Here is a 24,295-nt window from a genome sequence, read left to right on the forward strand (position 1 = left end):
AGCGGCTCCACCTTTGAACCCTGAACTATTTGAAGTGATGGACAGGTGATCTGGAGATGTGTAATGAAGGGACGGGAGAGAGAGCTGTCTAGAGCGGCTCCCCCCTTTGAACCCTGAACTGTTTTGAAGTGATGGACAGGCGATACCCCAGCAGGGGGATAAAAAGGGACAGGTTCGCTAAGGCAGGACACACGACACTCGAGGTAACGAGACCCTGGAAGCGGTGCGCCTCTCACGAGTCGGTGGGAAGTACCGGGCCACAAACTCACAGGGTGGAAAGGTACGATCAGCGGGAACCCGGTGTGTGTCCACCCTCGCTTGGGTGCCGGGTTCACTGCAGAGGATCGACCGCATCTGGAGGAGGGGTCACAGTCGGTGACCTCAGGTGACATCACAAAGGACCCGCCCGAAAGCTGCTTGTGAGCAATATCGCAGGTCTGTGAGTGGAAGTCGTTCTGAATGATCAGTCGTTCTCGTTCTCTCTCTCCCTCGCCCCCACATTGTCCATCGCCATGGCAACGATTACTGCGAGCTGAACTAAATTGAACTGGACTGTGTGTCACTTTGAAATTGGTCATTTACCCCTAGACAACGATAGAGCTTGATTGATGCTGTTATCTTAATTCTGTGCACGTGTGTTTATCATTGCTGAACTGTTGCATTTATTATCCTTTCGATTACTGTGTTGCTTGTTTCTTTAATAAAACTTTCTCAGTTCTAGTAATCCAGACTCCAACTGAGTGATCCATTTCTGCTGGTTTGGCAACCCAGTTACGGGGTACGTAACATAAGAAACTTCTATATTGATCGATATTACTTACTATATTTTTTCTCTACCATGCTCTATCAAAGATGCGTTCAGGACCATAAAAGGAATTACAAAAATAGACACACAGTGGTGCTAGATAGTTTGTGAACCATGTAGAATTTTCTCTATTTCTGTATAAATATGACCTAAAATGTGATCAGATCTTCACGTGTCCTAAAACTAGATAAAGAGAACCCAGTTAAATTAATATCACAAAAAAAATAATACTTCTACATTTATATGTAGTGCCTAAGACTCTTGCACAGTAATGGATCTTTATTACAATAATGGCTTTTGAAACAGTAATTAATGTATGTTACATATGCAGTTTCTGCATTTTAGTGATTCTGCTAGTCCATGCAAAATATCACTGTAGTTCCTTCTGGCCAACAACTTTATGCTTTTTTACAATACGTGTTGAATATTCAACTGAACATCTTAAATTAAACTTTTCTTACATTGTGTTTAAAATCGTTGAATATTTTATCTTATAGAATTCTGACCACTGTAAATTCCATATTATCTTAGTTCAGAATCTGTTTCTAAAAGTCTGTTAGAGGATTATTCATCGAAGCCTGTTGTGAAATGAAATAGAAAATGTTGAAAGTATTCTGCTGGTGAGGCATTTTCCATGCAGAGGGAAACAGAAGTGATGTTTCAGATCATTAACTTTCCATTCAAGCACAGTGCAAAGACCTGAATGTGCAGAGCCTTTTCAGAATTTCCTTCCAGCTTCTGTGGTTTTGACTTTTTTACTGGGCATATTTAGAGCATAAAGTGATAAGAAATGGGAGCAGACTAAGTCCATTTGACCGATCAAGTCTCCTCTGCCATTCCATCATGTCTGACTTATTATTCCCCTCAACCCTATTCTCCTGCCTTCTTGTAACCTTTGACACTCTGACTAATAAAGAAACTATCAACCGCCGCTTTAACTACACCTATAGATTTGGCCTCTGCAGCAGTCTGGCAATGGATTCTACATTGCCAGAGACAGCTGTTAAGAGGTTATTCTTATCCCAGATTCACCACAGTCCTCGTCATCTCTATTCCAAAGGGACGTCCTTCGATTCTGGGATTGTGCCCTCTGATCCTAAACTCTCCAACTATTGGAAACATCCCCTCCACGTCCAATCTAACTGGGTCTTTCAATATTCAATAGGTTTCAATAAGATCCCCCTCTCTCTTCTCAATTCCAGTGAGTACAGGCCGAGAGCCATCAAACACTTCCCATATGTTACCCTTTCATTTTCTGGATCATTCTTGTTAACTTCCTTTGGACCCTCTTCAATGCCAGCACATTGATAAAGGGCTCAAAACTGTTCACAGTACTCCAAATGTGTGTCTGACCAATGTCCTATAAAGCCTCAACATTACATCCTCGCTTTTATATTCCAGTCTTCTGGAAATGAACCCTAATATTACATTTGCCGACCTTACTGCTGACCGTTCTACAAGTTGACCTTTAGAGAATTCTGCATAAGACTTTCAAGTTCCCTTTTGCCTTTGATTTTGGAATGTTCACCCCATTTAGAAAATATGCTATGCCTTTATTCCTTCTACCAAAGTACATGACCAGTGTATTTCATTTGCCACTTCCTTGGCCTTTCTCATAATCTGTCTAGGTTCTACAGCACCCTACCTGTTTCCTCAACACTACCTGCCCCTCCACAAATCTTCATATCATCTGCAAAGCCATCTATTCCATCATCAAAATCATTTATATACAGCATAAGAAGACGCAGTCCCAGCACCAACCCCTGCAGAACACCACTAGTCACAGGCAGCCAGCCAGAAAAGGATCCTTTTTTCCCCACTCGCTGCCTCCTACCAATCAGCTAATGCTTGAACCATGTTAGTAATTTTCCTGTAATACCATGGGCTGTTAGCTTGGTAAGCAGCCTCATGTGTGGCACCTTGTCAAATGCCTTCTGAAAGTCTGAATATACAACATTTACTCCATCCTCTTTATCTATACTACTTGTAATCTCCTCAAAGAATTCTAACAGGTTAATCAGGCAAGATTTTCCTTTAAGGAAACCATACTGACTTTGTCCTATCTTGTCCTGTGTCACCAAATACACAATAACCTCATCCTTAACAATTGACGCCAACATCTTCCCAACCACTTAGATCAGGCTGCTTTCTGCTGCCTTCCTGCTTTCTTAAAGAATGGAGTGACATTTTCAATTTTCCAGTCTTCTGGCACCATGTCAGAGTCCAATGATTTCTGAAAGATCATTACTAATGCCTCCACAATCTCTACCGCTACTGCGTTCAGAACCCTGGGAAGCAGTTCATCTGGTCTGTGTGACTTATTTACCCTTAGGTCTTTCGGCTTTTTGAGCCCCTTCTCTCCCTTGTAATTGTAACTGCACTCACTTCTTTTCCCTCACACCGTTCAAAATCTGGCACACTGCTAGTGTCTTCCACAGTGAAGACTGATGCAAAATACTCACTTAGTTCATCTGCCATTTCCTTGTACCCCATTTTTATTTCTCTGGCCTCATTTTCTATTGGTCCTATATCCACTCTCAGCTCTTTTAATTTTTACGTACTTGAAAAAGCTTTTACTAACCATTTTGGTATTGTTTGCTAGCTTGCTTTTATATTTCATCTTTTCTCTCCTAATGATTCTTTTAGTTGCTCTCTGTAATGTTACGTACCCTGTAACTGGGTTGCCAAACCAGCAGAAATGGACCACTAGTTGGAGTCTGGATTACTAGAAACTAATAAAGTTTTATTGAAGAAATAAGTTACACAGTACTCTAATCGTAAGGATATAAATGCAACAGGTTAGCAATGATAAAATACACATGTACACAGAACTAGGGTAATAGGAATCAACCAAGCTCTATCGCAGTCTAGGGGTAAAATGATCAGTCTTAAGTGACGCAGAGTTCAGTTCAGCTTAGTGCAGTTCGCAGTAATCGCTGTTGTGCCATTGGAGAGAGGTGGGGGGGGAATACAAATTTGATTCAAGCAGACCTTTGATGTTCTTCGCAGTTGGCTTTCAGGTGGACCCTTTTGTGTCTTCTATCTGCTTTCCGGCAGACCCTTTTATGTCTTCTATCCCGCTGTGGTCACCAACTGTGACCCCCTCCGTTCCGGATACGACCGTTCTTCTGCGGTGAACCCGGCACCCAGGCAAGGGCGGACACACACACCAGGCTCCCACCAATCGTACCTTTGCACCCTGTGAGTCTATGGTTGGTTCCCGCGAACCGGACCTCCAAACTCCCACCAACTTGTGGGGGCACACCGCTCTTCCAGGGTCTCGTGGTGTCCCATGCCTTAGCGAACCTGTTCTTTTTATCCCCCTGCTGGGGTATCGCCTGTCCATCAAACTTCAAACAGTTCAGGTTCAAAGCAACCGGTCTGTCAATATTCTGAATTGTGTTTCTTTTCCGTTATCTCTCTCCCCTCTCTCATTAACATTTTGAACGTTTCTCCATTGTCTCCCTTATCTCTCTCTCATTAGCATCAATCTTCTGATAACTTGGTTTGTCGTCACAGTAGGTTTTTAAAAGGTTCTCAATCCTCTGTCTTCCTGCTAATTTTTGCTTTGTTGTACGCCCTCTCCTTTGCTCTTACATGAGCTTTGACTTACCTTGTCAGCAGTGGTTGTACTATTTTGCCATTCGAGTATTTCTTCATTTTTGGAATATATCTATCCAGCACCTTACTTATTTTCCCCCGAAACTCACACCATTGCTGCTCTGCTATCAACCCTGCCAGCATCTCCTTCCAGTTTACTTTGGCCAACTCCTCTCTCATGCCACTGTAATTTCCTTTACTCCAATGAAATGCTGCTATGTCACTCTTTATTTCTCCCTATCAGATTTCAAGTTGAACTCAATCATATTGTGATCACTGCCTCCGAAAGGTTCTTTTACCTTAAGCTCCCTAATCACCTCCGGTTCATTACATAACACATAATCCAGTATAGCTGACCCTCTAGTAGGCTCAACGACAAACTGTCTAAAAAGTAATCTCATTGGAATTCAACAAACTCACTGTCTTGAGATCCAATACCAACCTGATCTTTCCAATCGACCTGCATGTTAAAAATCTCCCATTGTCCTTTTGACACACCTTTTCTATTTCCTATTTTAAACTTTGAGAGGCCTGTATATAACTGCCATCAGGATCCTTTTACCCTTGCAGTTTCTTAGTTCAACCCACAAAGATTCAGTATCTTTCTTTCTACTGATTTGATGCCTTTCTTTACCAGCAGAGCCACGCCACCCCCTCTGCCCACCTTCTTATCCCTCTGATACAATGTGCAACCTTGGACTTTCAGCTTCCAACTACAACCATCCTTCAGCCACGATTCAGTGATGGCCACAACATCATACTTGACAATCTGTAAAAGTGCAACAAGATCATCCACCTTATTTCTTGCATGAGATATAACATTTCGAGTACTGTAGTTGCTACCATTTTTGATTCTGCATCCCTAATGCACTGATACTCACCCTGCTGGCTGCAATTTTGTCCTATCATCTGCCTGCCCTTCCTGACAGTCTAACCGCACGCTGTCTTTTCATTTTACCTTCCATCCTATCCTGACTTCACTCCAATTCCCACCCCTTCTGCCTGATTATTTTAAACTACCCCCAACAGCTCTAAAAAACTTGTCCACGAGAATATTGGTCCCCCTTGGGTTCAGGTGCCACTTGGGTTCACCTTTGTACAGGTCATACTTTCCCCAGAAGAGGTCCCAATGATCCAAGAACCTGAAGCCCTGCCCTTTGCACCAGCTTCTCAGCCACGCATGAATCTGCCAAATTATTCTGTTTCTACCCTCAATGGTGCATGGCACAGGCAGCAATCCAGAAATTACTGTCCTGGAGGACCTGCTTCTCAGCTTTCTGCCCAGCTCTCTAAATTGTCTCTTTTGTTTCCTATGTCACTGGTACCAGTATGTACCAAGACATCTGGCTGCTGTCCCACCCCTCCAAAATGCTGTGGACGCAATCCGATATGTCCCTAACCCTGGCTTCTGGGAGGCAACATACCATTCGGTTGTCCCATTCATGTTCACAGAATCTCCAGTCTGTTCCTCTGTCTGTTGAGTCCCCTATCACTACCACTTCCCTCTTCTCCCTCTTTCCATCTGCACCATGTCCTATGCTCAGTGGCAAAAACCTGGTCTCCGTGGTATTTGCCTGGGAGGTCATCCCCCAACAGTATCCAAAATAGTATACTTATTGAGGGGAATTGCCACAGGGGTGCTCAGCACTAACTATCTATTCACATTGTCATTTCCCCTGACAGTCACACAGCTGCCCACGTCCTACAACTTAGGGGTGACTACTTCCCTGTAACTCTAATTGATGATCTCCTCATTCGCCCGTACAAGCCGAAGGTCATCCAGCTGCTGCTCCAGATCCGTAACACGGTCTTCAAGGAGCTGCAGCTGGATGCACTTCACGGGTCACCCAGGACTCCAATGTCCGGCATGAAGAATATACATTGGCCATTTACTACACTAGGTACAAAGATAAAAAGGGAATCCTAACAGAAAGTTATCCAGAGCCAATGCCTCTTTTGTGCCAAAGCATGATACTCCTACACTCACCACTGGCCTACTCACAACGATAGCCCTGTTTGTCCCTTCCGTATTTTTAGACAAACATCGCTGACCTGCGAGAAACCTCCTCGCTGTGCTCTGCACTTGCCGCTCACTGGGCCATTGGAATCACTTCAGTGGGTGGGTGGAATATTCATTCTCATGTAGAAACAATGGGTAAATATTTTTTTCTTGGATGGTATAGTATAATGGACATTGTACATTCAACCAAATTTTCTTTGCCAATGAATCATATTACAGAGCATTGATTTATTCATGCCTGTTTTTGTTAGTACCCAAGAAAGGTTGGGTGATCACTTCATGTTGCTCCTTTGTTTGGTCTTTAAGGTAAAGACTGACCTTCCGGTTAACAGTTACTTTGATTTTCCATTCTACTCCCCATTTGACCTTCCTTCACTGTTCCATTCAGGCCAAAGCTCAATGTAAGCTCACTTTCCATCAAGCCATGCAGTCTTTTAGGACTTTATTTGTGTATTTGTTACCCTCTGAATATTAATTAAGTTTATCTGTCTCTCTATAGTCAGTGGCAGAACTTTGGGGCATTTCCCACTGTTTCAGTTTGATTTGAGTCTCTGCTTCAGGTTTGACCTGCATTTTACAGCTTTTATATGGCTCTTGGTGTTTCTCTCTCTCTCTCTCTCTCTCTCTCTCCCTCTCCCTCTCCCTCTCCCCCTCCCCCTCCCCCTCCCTCCCTCCTCCTCCCTCCCTCTCCCTCTCCCTCTCCCTCCCTCTCCCCCTCCCCTCCCCCTCCCCCTCCCCCTCCCTCTCCCTCTCCCTCCCTCTCCCTCCCTCTCCCTCTCCCTCCCTCTCCCTCCCTCTCCCTCTCCCTCTCTCTCTCTCTCTCTCTCTCCCTCCCTCCTCTCTCTCTCTCTCCTTCCTCTCTCCTCTCTCTCTCTCCTTCCTCTCTCCTCTCTCTCTCTCCTTCCTCTCTCCTCTCTCTCTCTCCTTCCTCTCTCTCTCTCCTTCCTCTCTCCTCTCTCTCTCTCCCTCTCTCCTCTCTCTCTCTCTTCTCTCTCTCTCTCTCTCCTCTCTCTTTTCTCTCTGTCCGACACAAAATGCTGTAGGAATTCAGCTGTGCAGACATCCATAGATGCTACTTGATTTACTGTTTTCCTTCAGCAGTTTTGTCTGTTGCTCTTGGTTTCCAGAATCTGTTGCGTTTTCCCTTTGTCCAACTCATTCCTACTACACCCTGTCTGCAAATAGAAACTGGCTTCTCACTTTCACCATTCTAAAGAATGGACTTTGACCTGTAACTTCCACTCTTTCAATAGACGATGCTCCACTTGCTGAGTGTTTCTAGCATTTTCTGTTTTTTTTCATTTTACATTAAGCATTAGATTGAAGAGGTTTTGTTTTAAATGTTTTACAACACAACTCATTTAAATTATTTTCTGTGAAATTTTTAGATTATTTTTCATTATGTAAAATCTCTTGATTGAATGTGCATGTCTATGGCTAAAATAATAATCCTCAGTTCACAGTTACACCTGCAAAACTCATTTCCATGTAGAAACCATGGGAAAATACTTTTTTTCTCGGATGGTACAGTATAATGGACGTTGTACATTCAACCAGATTTTCTTAACCAATGAATCGTCTTGCAGACCGCTGATTTATTCATCCCTGTTTTTGTAAGTACCAAAGAAAGATTTGACCCTCTATGTATTCTGTCAACTGCAGTGAACACGTGTTTTGAAGTAGAGTAACTTTAAATGAAACTTGGTGCTGACATGGAACAGATCCCTGCAAACATATTGGATATCTAGTTATAACAAAATAAAACCAAAATATTCTACACTGATGAATGTTCTGTGAAATATCCTCCCAGTACAAATCCTCAGCAGCAAAATATCATTCTTTTAACTGCTTATAATATGAGTTATGTGCAGTAAGGCAATTATAAGAAGTATTACATGGGCTTTTATTATTTTGACTATATTTTAATGCATTGCACATATATTCATTGAGAAAATGGGAATATTTCTAGAAATTAATGATTGGTTTTAAATCATTATGCATTTAAGTTCTTCTTGTAATTGCTATATGTGAAAACTACCTGGTACCCTGTCTAGTGCAAATGAGATAGCAGTAAATGAGCTGTTAGAAATATCATAATTTCTAAATTAGTAATGGGATGCCACAAAATCCAGAGGTACTGTGGAAATACAATCGTACAGGTAACACAAATTTTACTATTAAATATTAAACACATATTTGATAAAGGATTTTGTATAGTGTTGTGAGATTTTTTATCTGCTTCATGGAAAATTGGTTCTGAAGGACAATTGCATTCTTAAGATCAATATTATGTGTAAGTGCGGATCCTCCCTCCCTTATGTAATTCTGTTATTTTTACTAGGCTTTCTTCTGCTATTTCCAAAACTTTACTTACTAGCTGCTGTGCAAAACGTGCTTTTTTCCAGTGTTAGGATCTTGTCTACTAACTCACACCCACTCCTCAATTCATCCTGGGACTCATATAGCAAATATTGTGCACCATGTTTAGAAGTATAATGGCCTCCAGAAAGAGAATTGTGTCTCAGCGGACATATGGTCTGTAAACATGTGAGGAAGTTTTTTATCCCAAGATATTGGGTTTATGTTTTACCTGTGGTACATGGAGAGATACAGGATGGGGCAGTGAAGGAAATGGATCAATTCTGTACAAACATGTCCCTCTGTTTATCACGAAAGCACAAGCAAAAACCAGGAATCACTCAGCATGGTCTTTACAGACACCTGGTGTTGCAAGGCCATTTTCAGAGGGAAAAATTGATTGGCTTAGTAATATTGGGTGTAAATATATAGTGGCACAGTAGAGTAGTGGTTAGCATAGCTATATACAGTCCAGGCAACCAGGGTTCAATTCTTATCACTGTCTCTAAGGAGTTTGTACGTTCTCCCATTGTACGTTTGTACGTTTCTTCTGGGTGCCCTGGTTTCCACCCACAATCCAAAGAGGTACTGGCTAGTATATTGTAAATTGCCTCGTGATTAGGCTCATAGGCCGACTCCATTCTTTATCTCAATAATTTTTTTTTAATTAAACAAGATAACTTGTTAGCAGATTGGTTCTCTACACTTCTAAAGCTATTGTGCTTATTCATTTTGTTCATTATAATTGGTTTAGAGTTGCATCATATTACTGCATTCTCTAGCTTTTCACTTTCTCTCTTGTTACACAGAAGCACCTGTTTGTTCATGTAGCTAGCCACTTATGCTTAGCAGCTAGGAAACTGGACAATGGAATGTATGTTCCAGCTGCAGAGAGCTGTACTGACAGCCCTTCACACATGTGGATTCTAAGGAACTACAGTCGGCAAGAAGTATTCAGGAATATTTATTACAGCCCAACTGATTATTTTCCTTAACATTTCATAAGCTATAGAGGTCAGTAATTTAATAATCTCTTGTAAAGTTGTGTTGTAGCTGATTAGCAAGTGTGGTTATAGTACTAAATAGAATTATTGTGTGCTTTGTATTTTGTAGTGATATTTTGATGTTTGGGCAGAAAGAATTCACATTAGGAACTGTTGGTTGGCAGAAACTAAATCTCTGAGTGACTGGCTCCATTCTTAAATGCTTGCTTTCCATAATCCTCCAATTCCTAATGTTTGACAAGTTTTATTCCTTAAAATGGGACTTAAAATCGCTGTTTATCAAATGATACATTGTTCTTTTTATTTAAAACACTTAGAATTTACATATATTAAGGCAGCATTCCTGCAGCTATACAAATTATTAGCTACAGAGAATAAAGCAAGTTCTGTTTCAAATTTCATTTCCAGTTTGTGTGCTTGCTATGGCCTAAGTTTGACAGCAGACTCATGTTGTACACTATGCTTGGATGTTTGCCCCTAAGATGCTGAAAGATTAGCAAAGTAAAAACTTCCTTTGCAACCTTCTGTGAAGGTAAAACAGAAGAACATTGAAACAAGAGAGGGCTATTTAGTCCTATTGTGTTACAGTTCAGTGAGGGGGTGGCCAGCCACTGAATAAACCCTTACACCTACCTTTCTCCCTCCCCCAAGTAAATAGATCATAGAACTCAATACAGGCCCTTTGACCTATGATATTGTGCTGACCTTTAACCTACTCAACCCACTCCAAGACTAAGCTCAGAAGCAGAATCAGAACTATACTTAATATCACCAACACATGTTGTGAAATTTGTTGTTATGCGGCAGCAGTATATTACAATACATAATAAAAAGCAAAATTACAGTCAATATACTGTTAAATTAAATAAGTTATGCAAAAAAAGAGAAAGAAAGTAGTGAGGTAGTGTTCATGGGTTCAATGTCCATTCAGAAATCTGATGGCAGAGGAGAAGAAGCTATTCTTGAATCTTTGAGTGTGTGCATTCAAGCTTCTGTACATCTTCCCTGATGGTAGCAATAAGAAGAGGGTATGTCCTGCGTGATGGGGTCTTTAATGATACATGCCACCTTTGTGAGCCATCGCTCCTTGAAGATGTAATGGATCCTGGGAAGGCTATTGCCCATGATGGAGCCAAGTGAGTTTACAACTTTCTGCAGTTTGTTTTGATCCTGTGCAGTGCACACCTCCTCACCCCGTACCATGCGGTGGTGCAGCCAGTAAAAGTGCTCTCCATATATACCCTATATAGCTCTCCATTTTTTTACATCCATGTACCATCAAAGAGACTCGAAGTATTTATATCTAAGAGTGTGTAACAGAAATTAATCAGAATGAGTTTAACATTGCACTAGTTACAATTTGTGGGAAACTTCCAAATTCCCACTGTGCTCTTTCTATCACAGCGTTTCCTTATTTTACTCTAAATAGACCAGGCTCTAAATCTATGTCACCTTGACTGTATTTGCCAAACAGCAGAAATAAATTCTCTCCAAGCACCCCCCCCCCCCCCATTCTCTTCCCTAATGCACTAAAACTCTGATAATCAGCAATATAGTTGATGCAAGATCCAGGGGGTTTGGCACCTATTATAGGGCCTCTGCCCCTTCCCTCTTCAGTCCTGATGAAGGGTTCCGGCCCGAAACATCGACTCATCGTTTCCACGGATGCTGCCTGACCTGCTGAGTTCCTCCAGCGTGTCGTGAGTCTTGCTTTGATCCTAGCATCTGCAGATCATTTTGTGTTTAATATAGCCCAGATTTCTATGGGAGGCGAGGGAGGAGATTGCTGGCATTCTGATCGTATTTTCATCTTTACTGGCAATGGATGATAGTGAAGAAGAACTGCAGAAATAACCCCATTAACCACAGGTGTATAAGCCTAATATCACTGGTAGGGAAGATATTAGAGAAAAAAGTTCTGAGGGGTTTTTCCCTCCCATCCTGCGGAAGGGTTTCAGCCCAAAACGTCAACTGTACTTTTTTCCATTGATGCTGCCTGGCCTGTTGAGTTCCTCCAGCATTTTCTGCGTGTTGCTTGGACTTCCAGCATCTGCAGATTTTCTCTTGCTTGCTTCTGAGGGCTAGGATTATTGTACACTTAGAAAGGCTGAGGTTAGTCAAAGATGGTCAGCATTGCTTTCTAAGAGGAAATCCTGTCTGACCAATTCCACTGAATGTTGCAGAAAGGTAACAAAATATGTCAATAGTTCAATGCAGTTGATATAGTCAGCAAGGACTTGTGAAAGGCCTTTGATGGAGTATCATTTGGTAGATTGGTCCAGAGTATATGAGGTCCAGGGCCAGTTGGCAAACTGGATCCAAAATTGCTTTGGTTTTAGGAGGCAGAAAGTGATGGTGGAGGTTTTTTTTTTGAAAGGCTGTGAACAGTGATGTGCTACAGGGACTGATGCATCTACATTAATGGCTTGGATGTAAATGGAGGTATGATAAATAAGGCAATATTTGGTTTTGGTACAGATAGCAAAGAGGATAATCTTAGGTTACTGGAAGATATTGACCAGCTGGTAAAATGGGTAGAACAAATGGCAGATGGAATTTAATACTGATGAGTGCACAATGATGCATTTTGGCCCAATGATTTCTGAAGATGCTAACACAACTAGATGGAGTGGTGAAGGCAGTATATAATAGCTGAGTCATAAAACATCAGACTATGGAGGTTATAATACAGATTTATAAACCACTGGAATTCGGCATACAGTTCTGGTCACCTCACTATAGGAAGGATGTGATTACAGTGGAGAGAGTGCAGAGGAGATTCACCAGGATATTGCCTGGCATGGAGGGATGGAGGATTTGATGGAGTTTGGGAACTGGAACACAATTCCTGAGGAGATGGTGGAAGCACGTGGCCTCATAATATTTGAGTACCTGGATGAACACTTGAATTACCAAGGTTATGGATCAAGTACTGGTAAGTAGAACCAAGTGAGCAATAAGACATGTTTCTGTACTTTGGGTGGCTGCGTGAAGATACATTCCTACCAAAGGAGGTGTAAGGCACTCCTTTCCTCCACTAGCCTGCAGGTCATCCTTGGGCAAGGTGTAACAGCTTGCCCCCCTTCTTACCCTTGCTCCGATCAGGGTCACGTGAAGCCATGAGGGTAGGTGGTGGATGGTTGTATGAGCAGCTGGTGTATATCACAAGTCCTGGTTAAGAGAGTCATAGACAAGACCATGATCACCCACATCATATGACATGGCACAAAATGAATCTGCACTTTGTGAAATTCAGTTTGTGTTTCAGGAAAAGGTCTTTTCTCTGAGTGTGGAATATGAAACTCTTGATCGTATGGTGTCATGAAGTTGATCACATTGATACAGTACATTAAATGGGAAGCCAGATTTACAATTATGGAGAGAAAGAATGGAAGGATATACTAAAAGTATAAATGAAATAAATTAGGACAAGACTCTTGGTGGACATAAATATTGGTACAGGTACTTTGGTAATTTTGTTTAAAATGCATTGTAAAACAATCATGTCTTCCATTAAAGCAGGGGTTCCCAACCTTTTTTTAAAAAATACCATCGACAATACCATTAAGCAAGGGGTCCATGGACCCCAAATTGGGAACCACTGCCTTAAAATATATTTTAAATATACCTTAAAATATACATTTACAAAATTTTGTCATCACTCCAGTATCTCGTAAGGTACATAGATAGAAACCGTTATTTTCTGGTTCTCTAGGTTTCTGCCACTTTACATTAGTCCTCTGGTTAAACAGATTGCGGGGGAGTGGCTTATTATTTTGCATTCAATGCTGCACTTATTGTCCATTAAGATTTCTATAGTTCAAGATCCAAATACTGATGTTTTTTTCTCACTGGGCTTTTGTGAAATCCAGTTCTGCTCCTGAAGTCTGCAGTTCTAAACTCCATTTGCTTGATTTCCTAATGGCTCAAAATTTTGTTGATGTCACGTTATTTGGTTTTGCATCTTCATAGTTATGTTTTTGAGTAACGGCCCGAAACATTGCATTTACGGCTCATGTTATTGATGATTTACCTCTACATGCCTTTTGGGATCCTTGAAGCATCATAATCACCCTGATCACAATCCTTCAGTAGTATTTATTCAAAGGAAAACTAATCAAAACTTAACTGCCGAATTACCTTTTTATTTTCTCTCTTTATTAAGTAATTGACCTTCAAGGGAAATGATTCCTCCACCAAATTAAAAATGTAACAAAATAAGGAGAGACAGTGCCATTAGGATTGCAAGTTCCAGAGCTTGATTTAAGTTGTGCAATCCGGGTCATAACTTTCTTTAAAACCATAAACTAATTCCAATCCCACTCTTCTCCCTTAAATCTCAAAAGTTACTGACCATTCTCAGTAGTGGAAACAGTTTCTTCTTGTATACTTAATTAAACCCCATCAAACCTGCTCAACTACTAGTTTATTTTCTCTAATCTAACGAGAACACACCAGGTTTTCATGGCTGTCATATAACAAAAACCCTTTTTATCTTTAGTACCATTCTAGTAAATACCTTCTGCACTGACAATAGAACTAAAACATTCTTCCCAAATTGTTCTGCTCAGAGTTGTACACAATCTTCCAGTTAGGGCCTATCTAGTGACTTAAAAGTTGCAGCATATTTTCCTTAAATTTTATAAAGCCAAATATTCCACATTTGTTTCCCGTGATCTTTTTGCTATTTTGCCTTCTTCAAAAATTTATGTATATACTCATTAATTTTATTTATTTCCTCTTCCCCCCCTTTTGAATAACTTCTTATTTGTTCTTTTGAAATGCATATTAGATTTTCTGCTGGAAGTTTCACCTGTTATGCTTATTTGCTTTATGGTACTAGAGTATGCCTAGATGACTAAAGCATTGGATCTGTCAAGATCTGATACACATCTGAGATAACAGAGATGACAAAGAATAGGAAATATGAACAGAAAGCACATTTAAAGATGCCAGAGATTCTTTGTTGCATCTTTCTATTGATTGTCCTAATCGTGCTTAAACAGATTTAAGGTTACATATGCATGGAATTGTACCTTGAATTACACCCAGTTTCTAAGCATATTTCACGACCAATTGAAATTGACTTTGAAACGGCACAAACCTAATACATGCTAATGTAAATCAATACATAGCTAGCTGTTAATAGACATTATAAAGATTCTAGAATTGGGATGTTGGTTCAGAAAGTCATGGGGTCATTTAAAGCAGCAGTTCCAAACTTTTTTTAATGCTATGGACCCCTACCATTAACCAGAGGGTTTGTGGGCCCAGGTTAGGAAGCCTTGATTTAAAATGACTTGAAACTTGCTCAGTGTCATTAGTGTGTGCTTTACACCAGTGAACCTTATGCAAGCAGTTTTGGGCTTTCACAGGGTAGGTTGCAATTGTAATGTTGCCTGTGAGTGCAAAGTTTTGCATTTTGGTGAAATTGTGCACTCCCTCTCCAATTCCATACTGTTATGGTCAAAATGGCAAATTTCACTTTGTATTTGATGTTAGTGATAGTTGCAACACCAATAATTATTGTTTCTGGGTCTCTGAAGAGTTATTTAAAAATCTCCAAAATACATAATGTAAATTGCTTATTCATGTCTTGGGGATTCAAAATGTCATTGACTCAGCATTTTCAGTCTCAGATTGACATTCTAATTAGCAACATAGGAATTCAAATGACTTCTTTAATATAAGCACCTCCTGATTGATTTGAAACAACTCATCTTAGACTGCATCTGCAGGAGACAACCCAGGATCTGCAGATTTCCATAACTTTCTAAAAATTTTATAACATTTTACAAGCTTAAATAACAGATGTAAATGTAACTCAAGTACCCCAGTATGTTGAAACAGAACATGAGCAGCAAAATTCCCAATGTTCCATTTCATTGAAGAGTGGCGTGATTTTTTTCATAAAAGATTGGTCATATGATTGGCTGACAATGAATGGTGCCATAAAAGTTAAAACTACAATAAATTAAAAATGATGGTCAGAATCTTAACATTAACAAATTGCAAAGTGTTAATATACAAGTGGTAACATCTACTAGCAGTCTTTTCCCAGAGCTGGATAGTAGGCATTAAATTTTATTAAAGAAGCACTAACAGATCTTTCCTTAGGATTCATGTTAATCCAAAATCTAGGCAAACTTTGCAACTAAAATTTACCTACCAGCAAGTGTCGTATATTGGTCCATCTTTAAGTCAAACAGAAATATCTCAATACCACCAGTGCATCCACATTTGACTATCACTTTCTGATAAACTAAAGGCAAGAAAGCACATGATCAGTAGTTTCTAAAACCACCTGCCCTGTATGATTGTCTTACTCACAGACTTTTCTAGTTGTCTCATGCCAAAAATATCTATTTGTTCAGTAGATGCTTTAATTACTATGGCAATGGACCTGTATTTCTAATTACTACTTGCTTCACTGGGTCCTAGTAGTCTTATCTTGTACTTCTGTTACCAGATCTGATTTACTTAGTGGGGTGTAAATACAGTAGTTTACATGAAGCTTTTATAATGTAAATGTTCAAATTAACCTTGCAGGCCATGACCCTGCATCAGACACTTCAAAAAGTAGAGTTTAAGGAAAATGAGAGAAAATTAGATAAGGGGAAAGATAAATTGCTTTCTTCTGCAAATTTTCCTCCATTATAAAAGTTGTTAGATCTTGGTAAACAGATTATTAAGTATTTTCTGTGCAGCTCACTTTCTGGAAATTTTAGGAGACAATTTGATCACAATATCACTACATTCTGAGAAGGGATCAAAAAATGTTCAGGTATTTGTCTATTGATAAAAATGATAGTCTTTCTCACAATACACATGGATTTGTAGTACAGACGTGCCTTTGGTGTTCAGGCACAGTTGGTATATTTGGTACTCTTTAAAAACAAATCAGTGGATTAGATTCTGGTCAGTGGATTTGGCCTGAAGCCAAGCCTCAGAGCCTGTGATGCCAGACTAATGACAGGGCCCTGCATGCAGAAGTGTGCGGCCTGTGGAAACTGAGGCCCTGCCCTCTGAAAGGACATTTTACAACTAGCTGCTTTTGAACTGTTTTAGATGTCTTGGAAGGACATTCAGAAATATTTATACAAAGAAACATTGAATTTAACAATTTTTGCATTACGAACCTTTCATCAGAACTGGCCAGTTCTTTCTCCCTTGACAGTTGCTTCCTGGCATATAGAGTGTTGACTGGATTCTCTTTGGTCAAATTTCGATTAATTGCAATATTTTGTATCTCACAGTTCCAGTATTATTTCACTTCTCAATCTATGTTCATCTTTTCCAAATATATCATTTGTAGTTAAAATTCTTCCTCGCTCTCATTCAGCCAGCATCACTACCACTTGCATCAATCATTTTGTCCTTTCTCCCCACCCTAACATGGACATCCCTTTTATTGATGTCTGCAGCTTAAAACGTGAATTTCTATGTTTTCCTAGTTCTGATCTGACATATTAACTGTTTCTCTCTAAACAGATGTTATCGGAACGACTGACTCTTCCCAGTGTTTTAGTTTTAAGTTTTGGATTTCCAGCATTTGCAGTTTTTATTCTTTTTCCACAAGGGGATGGTCTATATTCAGGAAGCTGTCCTGCCAGAAAGCCAGGTGTCTAAAAGAAATAGAGGTATGGATTCTCAGTAGTTGATGGGGTCACAGTTTAATAATCCATTCCTGAAGACGGCACTTCCAGCCGTGCAGCACTCACTCGGTCTCTCACTGGAGCGTCAGTGTAAATTTTTCTGTTCTGAATCTCTCAACGTGGATTTGAAACCACAAACTTCAGTTTTAAGTTCCCAGTGATACATATTGGGATAATTCCATGAATTATGCTCTTGGCACACAGCTTTGTTTTCCAATCATTTCACATCTGGAAAAAATAGATGTAGAGAAAAATGGGATTTGAAGCGTATTAATTAACATACTTCTTAAGCTCCTTTGAGACGTGTAGATAGAGAAAGAGCAAACATTGACTTATCATCCATTCAGAACCACAGTGCACTTGATACAAATCAAAACAGTTCTAATGTGCATCTAAAAATTGCTTAAATCATTTTTTGTGGTCTAGCTATCTTGATTCTGAAACATGTTAGAAATATCGGAAATCCTTGCTAGTGCTGTTAGAACAATAACCATTAAATATTAGAATTTTGAAATTGTATATATAAATTTTACCTTGTATACATTTCAGGTAAGTGTATCATCTTTATATTTAATTGTATATGGATGATGAATGACTCAGACATTACACTTCAAGTGTCAGATTGATTTTCTTGGGTCAAGGATTGGTGGATTAGGTAGCAAAATTGAGTTCATGACCATGTTCTTACTTGAAGAGTCTGAGGGCCTGCATTCGTGTGGACTCCACTAATTGCAGTGATATTTTGATACTTTCTGAAAAATCTGAGATCACTTTTTGGAGTGGAAAACTAAAATAAGAGAACAAATTCAGTTCAGAATGCAGTTAGGTATTATTGCTGTAGCATTAGCAGATGAAACTTCCTGCTGCAGTTAAAAAGGCTCCAGATATAACCTTTAACTTGCCATTTCAAGTACTGTAAAGCTGAGATGAAAAATTCTGCTACTACTTCATCTGTCAGCTTGATATTAGGACATTGAACAGTACAGGCCCTTCAGTGCAGAACCTTTTAACCTACTCCAACATAGTGCTCCATTTTTCTTTCATCCATGTGCCTCTGTAAGAGTCTCTTAAATGTCCCTAGTGTGTCTGTCCCTATGTTAAAAGAAAACCTACTACACCTTTGATATCCCCGCCTATATGTACCTCCAATCACCTAAAACGCATCTCCCGATGTATTAGCCATTGCCACCCTAGGAAAATGGCGCTGGCTGTCCACTCTATCTATGCTTCTTATCTTATACACATCTGTTAAGCCTCCTCCCATCATCCTCTGCTTTCCAGGAGAAAAACCCTAGCTCACTCAATCTTTCCTCATAAGACATGTTCTAATTGAGACAGCATCTTCTGCATCCTCTCTAAAACTTCCACATCCTTCCCATAATGAGGTGACCAGAATTGAAGACAATACTTAGAGCTGTAATATTACCTTGTGACTCTTGAACTCAGTCGCCCAACTAATAAAGGCCAACATACCACATGCCTACTGAACCATCCATCAATGCTTGGCAACCTTAAAGGATCCCTGGATTGAACTCCATCTGCCAGCTCTGCATCCTGTCAATGTCCAGATGCCTTCTACACCATTCACAACACCACTAACCTTCGTGTCATCTGCAAACTTGCACACTTCCACTTTGTCATCTAAATTGTTTATAAAAAGAACAGGGGTCCCAGAGCAGGTCCCTGTGGAATACCACTAGTCACGGACCTCCAGGCAGAATATGATCCACCTGCTACCACCCTCTGTCTTCTGCTAGCAAGACAATTCTGAATCCAAGCAGCCAAGTTTCCCTGAATCCCCTGCCTCCTGACTTTCTGAATGAGCCCACCACAAGGAACCTTCTTGACCGCCTTAAACACCACATCCACCTTCATCAATTTGTTTTATTACTTTCTTTAAAAAGTCAGTCAGGCTCGCAAGGCATGACCTGCCTTTCATAAAGCCATGCTAATATTTCTAATCAGACGATGCTCTCTAAATGCTTGTATGTCCCATCTCTAAGAACCCTCTCTCGCATTTCATCCATCACTGATGTAAGACTCACTGGATTATTCCTTTTACCCTTCTTGAAGAGAGGCAAAAGGAAATCTCTCATTTTTCTGTTACTACTCCTGTGGCTCATGAGGATGCAAAGATATATGCCTATGGTGCAACAATCTCTTCCCTCGCTTTCAGTAGTAACCTGGGGCGTATCCCATATGGTGCGAGAGACATTTTTATTTATTGATTTAGTGATAGAGTGTGGTAACTGGGCCTTCCAGCCCAAAGAGTTTGTGCCTCCAGTTACACCCATGTGACGACTGGAGCACAGGACATTGACTAGTACAGCACAGCACAGGCCCTTCGGCTCATGATGTTGTGCCAACATTTTAACCTGCTCCAAGATCAATCTAACCCTTGCCTCCCACATCGCCCTCCACTTCTCTTTGATCCATGTGCCTGTCCAAGAGTCTCTGAAATGACCCTAATGGATCTGCCTCCATCACCACCTCTGGCAGCACTGGCACACACACCAATCCCTGTGTTAAAATAAAACTTCCAATCACCTTAAAATCATGCCCCCTCGCAGTCAAAATTTTTGCCTTAGGAAAACGTCTCTGGCTGTCCACTCTGTCAGTGCCTCTTATCAGCTTATATACGAGGGGTGATTGATAAGTTAATGGCCTAAGGTAGAAGGAGTCAGATTTAGAAAACCTATCACATTTTTCAACATAGTCCCCTCCTACATTTACACAATTACTTCAGCGGTTATGGAGCATACGGATCTTGGACCTCCACAAAGTGTCCACAGCATGGGTGATTGATAAGTTTGTGGCCTACGGTAGAAGGTGATGAGTTATACAGCTCTTGTTACAGGCACATGCAGTTCAACTCTTTGAGTGATTATGCAGAAAGTTTGAAGTTAATAACTCATCTCCTTCTACCCTAGGCCACGAACTTATCAATCACCCCTCATACTTCATCAAATATATCACCTAACTCGTATATCTTTGGAGTGTGGGAGGAAATCTCACATTCACAGGGAGAATGGACAAACACCTTATAGACAGCAGAAGTGAAACCATGTTGTTGATACTGTAATAGCATTACGCTAGCATATCCACTGCCATACCACCTGCAATATATCTTATTTATTCTAATCTTCTCCAAATGTTACAACACTGTCTTTCTCAACCTCATCATGCTGCAGCACATTAGCCTGTAAGAATACTTGCTTCTTTTTCCTGACTAAATGTTCTACCTTTCTTGTCAAGCATGATTCCTTCACCTACCGTCTTTCCCCTGCCTCAATGGGACCAACCCCACATAAGGGTTCACTAAACAACTTGCACATTTTTTTTAAATTAAGAGTTACAGCTTCGAACAGGTCCTTCCAGCACAACGAGCTGCACCACTCAGCAACCCACCTATTTAACCCTAGCCTCATCACAGAGACAGTTAGCAATAACCAATTAACCTACTAACTGGTAAGTCTTTAGACTGTGGGAGGAAACCTAGGCACCCGGAGGAAACCCACGTGCTCACGGGGAGGACGTACAAACTTAAAGAGGACGCTGGGATTGAACTCTGTATTCTGATGCTCCGCCTTGTAGTAGTGTCAAGCTAATAGCTAAGCTACCTTTGCACCCCAAACCCTATTTCTTTTGTACATTTCTCAGAGTACGTCAGTTCCAAGTTTACATTCCCAAGCACTTGCTTTCTGCCATCATAATTAGCCTTCCCTCAATTAAATACTTCCCCATACTATCAGCTCCTATCCTTATCTAAGGCTATGCCAAAGGTCAGGGAGTTGTGGTTATTTGTCTCTGAAATGATAGACCACCATGAGGTCTGTCACCTGACCAGGTTCATTGCCTAGTATGGCTTATCTTCTAGTTCGCTTGTCCACATATTGTGTCAGGAATCCTTCCTGGACACACCTAAAACCCTATGGCCCATCTTTTCCTCTTGCACTAAGGAGGTGCCAATGAATATTATGAAAATTGAAGTCACCCATGTCAACAAAGCTGTTATTTTTGCACTTTTCCAAAATCTTGCCTACTGATTTGCTTATCAGTGACCCTGTTGCTATTGGAAGGCCTATGGAATACTCCCAATACAGTGATTGCTTCCTTCCTGTTTCTGACTCCCACTTACACTGATTCTGTAGACAATCTCCCCTGCTGTGATACCATCCCTGATTATTAATCTCATTCCCACCTTTTTTACCTCTTTCCTTGTCCCTTTTGAAACGTCTAACGCCCAGAACATGCAGCAGAAATTCCAACCCTATTTCCTGATCTATCTTGGCTCCTAGGCTAATGACAGCCAATTTTGAAATCTCACGTTTCAATTATATCCAGGATTTTTGACCAACGTCTTCCAGCCCTTCACTCAGATCTATCCTCATTAATATACACATTCCTTTTTGAATAGCTCCACCACTGATGCCATTCCTTCAGCTTTCTGGACTAAAAATTATGGAACTTCCTCCTTAATCATTTTGACAATTGCTAAAATTTCCTTGTTTAATCAAGCATTTGGCCATGTATCAGTCAATCTTTTTGTTGTTCAGTACCAAATGTCAACCCTCCTTTCAAGTTCCTTGTGACTTTGTTAAATGCACTGTAATGAATTTAGTTAGTTTACTGGAGATTTTACATCTTCTCAGCTCATTGGTTGTTTCTTCTTTCTATTTCCATCCGCCAGAGACTTACACTACGGCACGTAAATAGTAACCAGTGTCTGGATGAGCCATCTGAGGAAGATAAAATGGTTCCTACCATGAGGGACTGCAGTGGAATCCGATCACAACAGTGGCTGCTCCGCAACATGACTCTGAGTGCTTGAGGGAGGAAGAAACTTCATGGATCAATTTCATTGGCGTTCCAATTTTTAATACAAAATCCACAATGAACTCCTGGCTGTTGATGGTCCTGAGTGACTAAAACAAATTTTGGAAGCTTTTTGTCTGAGTGGTTGAAAGCCTATTAGGCATTGCTCATATCTCAATATGGCATGTCATGTGCCCACACTTAATTTGCATTTACTTTGGGAGAAAGCACATCGCAATCTATAAATAGCATGATGCGTGCTGTTGCTAATACTATAAAACACTTGAAATGAATCAGTTGACTTAAATCCTCAGTCTTCTAAGGAAATGCACTGAAAATCAGATTACCCAATAATGTCATTACAGATTCACCCGGGAAAGACTATGTGGTCAGATGCCTTAAAAATAATAGTTCAAATAAATTAAATGTATTTTTGAGAGCAAAAATGAAATCTAATTACTGTTAAAATGTTTGAATCAATCCTTAAATTAAGTCAACATCTTGTTTGCTTCCTTGCTTACACTACTGATTTATTGTGACAATACATTATCAAGAAATATAACAATATCATAGTGATTTAACGATAGAGTTGTTACAATTCACAGTCCATTGCTGAACTTATCAAAGTAGTATAGAAAACAGTTCAAATTGCATCTCAATATCAATTAAATATCAGAAACTACTTACTGAGAATATTCAAACAACAGAGCATAGATTATTGGATGAGAAAATATCAGAATATATTGTTGACTGTTTTATATTTTTAAGCGAGATCCCTATTTGGAAGTTGTAAATGTTAGCATTTACCAACAATTTTTAACATTAATTTACAATTTTGAAATAACGTAAGAATTTTAGATGAATAAAATGTTATACAAGTGAATACTGATGGGTCAACATACTGCAGATATTTTAAGTGACATTATTAGCAATAGATATTAAGTGAAATAATCCTTATTTTGTTTGATGCTACTTTAAGTCTAAATTTGGGATGCTTATGATGTAACTGGCTTCATCTTTGTTTAGAGTTGGTTGAAAACAAAGGGAATAATGCTGCTTCAAGCTATAAAGCATGAATAGGACCACTTAGTACCACACCACAACTAGGAAACCCTGGCCAGTATTCATAACATTTTTACTTGGTTGCTTCTTCGGGAATATGCTCAAGATGCTGTTGCATACTTTGCTGTAAATTAAGCTATTTGTACATTTTTTGTAGAAATTAAATTATATGAAAAATCAAAATGGTTTTAATCTTTAACATGTAACAAATTATGTAGAATGCTTATAGAACACAACTACTACTGATCCCTTGCATTTCATTCTGCGTCCCTCTTCCTATCCTCTCCCCTTTCCTCCCCCTTAATTTCACTGATTGCCCCTTATACTTCTGCAGGTTCACCTGTCAGTCCTCATGGAACAAGACACTCACCCCAGTAATGTTGCAAATATGTGCCACACCAGTAGTTGGAAACACATCATATCAAACCAATTTGCACATGATACTTCAGGTGTGCCTCGCCAAACTCCAGTTAAATTGGAGAACTGCATATTACTTTTATTCTATAACCCTTTTTCACTAAAGGACAACATAGTATTCATCTTATAAATTGCTTCCATTAATTGCATTCTTAATGCAATTAGTCACTAGATCCCACCATACATAATCATTTACTATATACCATTTATTTCTCTCAACAAAGGGAACAGTTCACCTTTTTGCACAGATTATGCACAGGTACCAGGCTCAGGGATGTCGTGGATTGGGTTCACAGCATTCTAAATAGAGTGGGTGAGCAGCCACAAGTCTTGGTACATATTGGCAGCAAAGACGTCGGTAGGAAAAGGGAGGAGATCTTGAAAAGAGAATTTAGGGAGCTAGTTAGAACCTCCATGAAAAGCAGAATCTCCACGGTGGTAATCTCTGGATTGCTGCCTGTGCCATGTGGCATACGAGGGTAAAAACAGGATGATTTGGAAGATGAATGCATGGCCAAGGATCTGGTGCAGGGGGCAAGGGTTCAATTTTATGAATCAT

At 40.1% G+C, this 24,295-nt stretch overlaps 1 protein-coding gene across 3 annotated transcripts in view; it reads left to right on the forward strand.

The window, feature by feature from the left end:
• galnt13 (polypeptide N-acetylgalactosaminyltransferase 13) overlaps positions 1–23,458 on the forward strand; it is a 394,116-nt gene extending 370,658 nt beyond the window's left edge. For 2 of the 3 annotated variants that reach the window (XM_072261953.1, XM_072261954.1), the window contains exons 12-13: positions 9,593–9,797; positions 22,133–22,162. In XM_072261953.1, the coding sequence (XP_072118054.1) occupies positions 9,593–9,778 (186 nt within the window). In that variant the 3' untranslated portion in view covers positions 9,779–9,797; positions 22,133–22,162. Of the gene's footprint in view, positions 1–9,592; positions 9,798–22,132 lie in introns of all 3 variants that reach the window. The other variant, XM_072261955.1, reaches the window with a different exon arrangement.
• Positions 23,459–24,295: the final 837 nt, after the last annotated feature.

Source organism: Mobula birostris, chromosome 6, assembly GCF_030028105.1.
Source record: "Mobula birostris isolate sMobBir1 chromosome 6, sMobBir1.hap1, whole genome shotgun sequence".
Taxonomy (NCBI): domain Eukaryota; kingdom Metazoa; phylum Chordata; class Chondrichthyes; order Myliobatiformes; family Myliobatidae; genus Mobula; species Mobula birostris.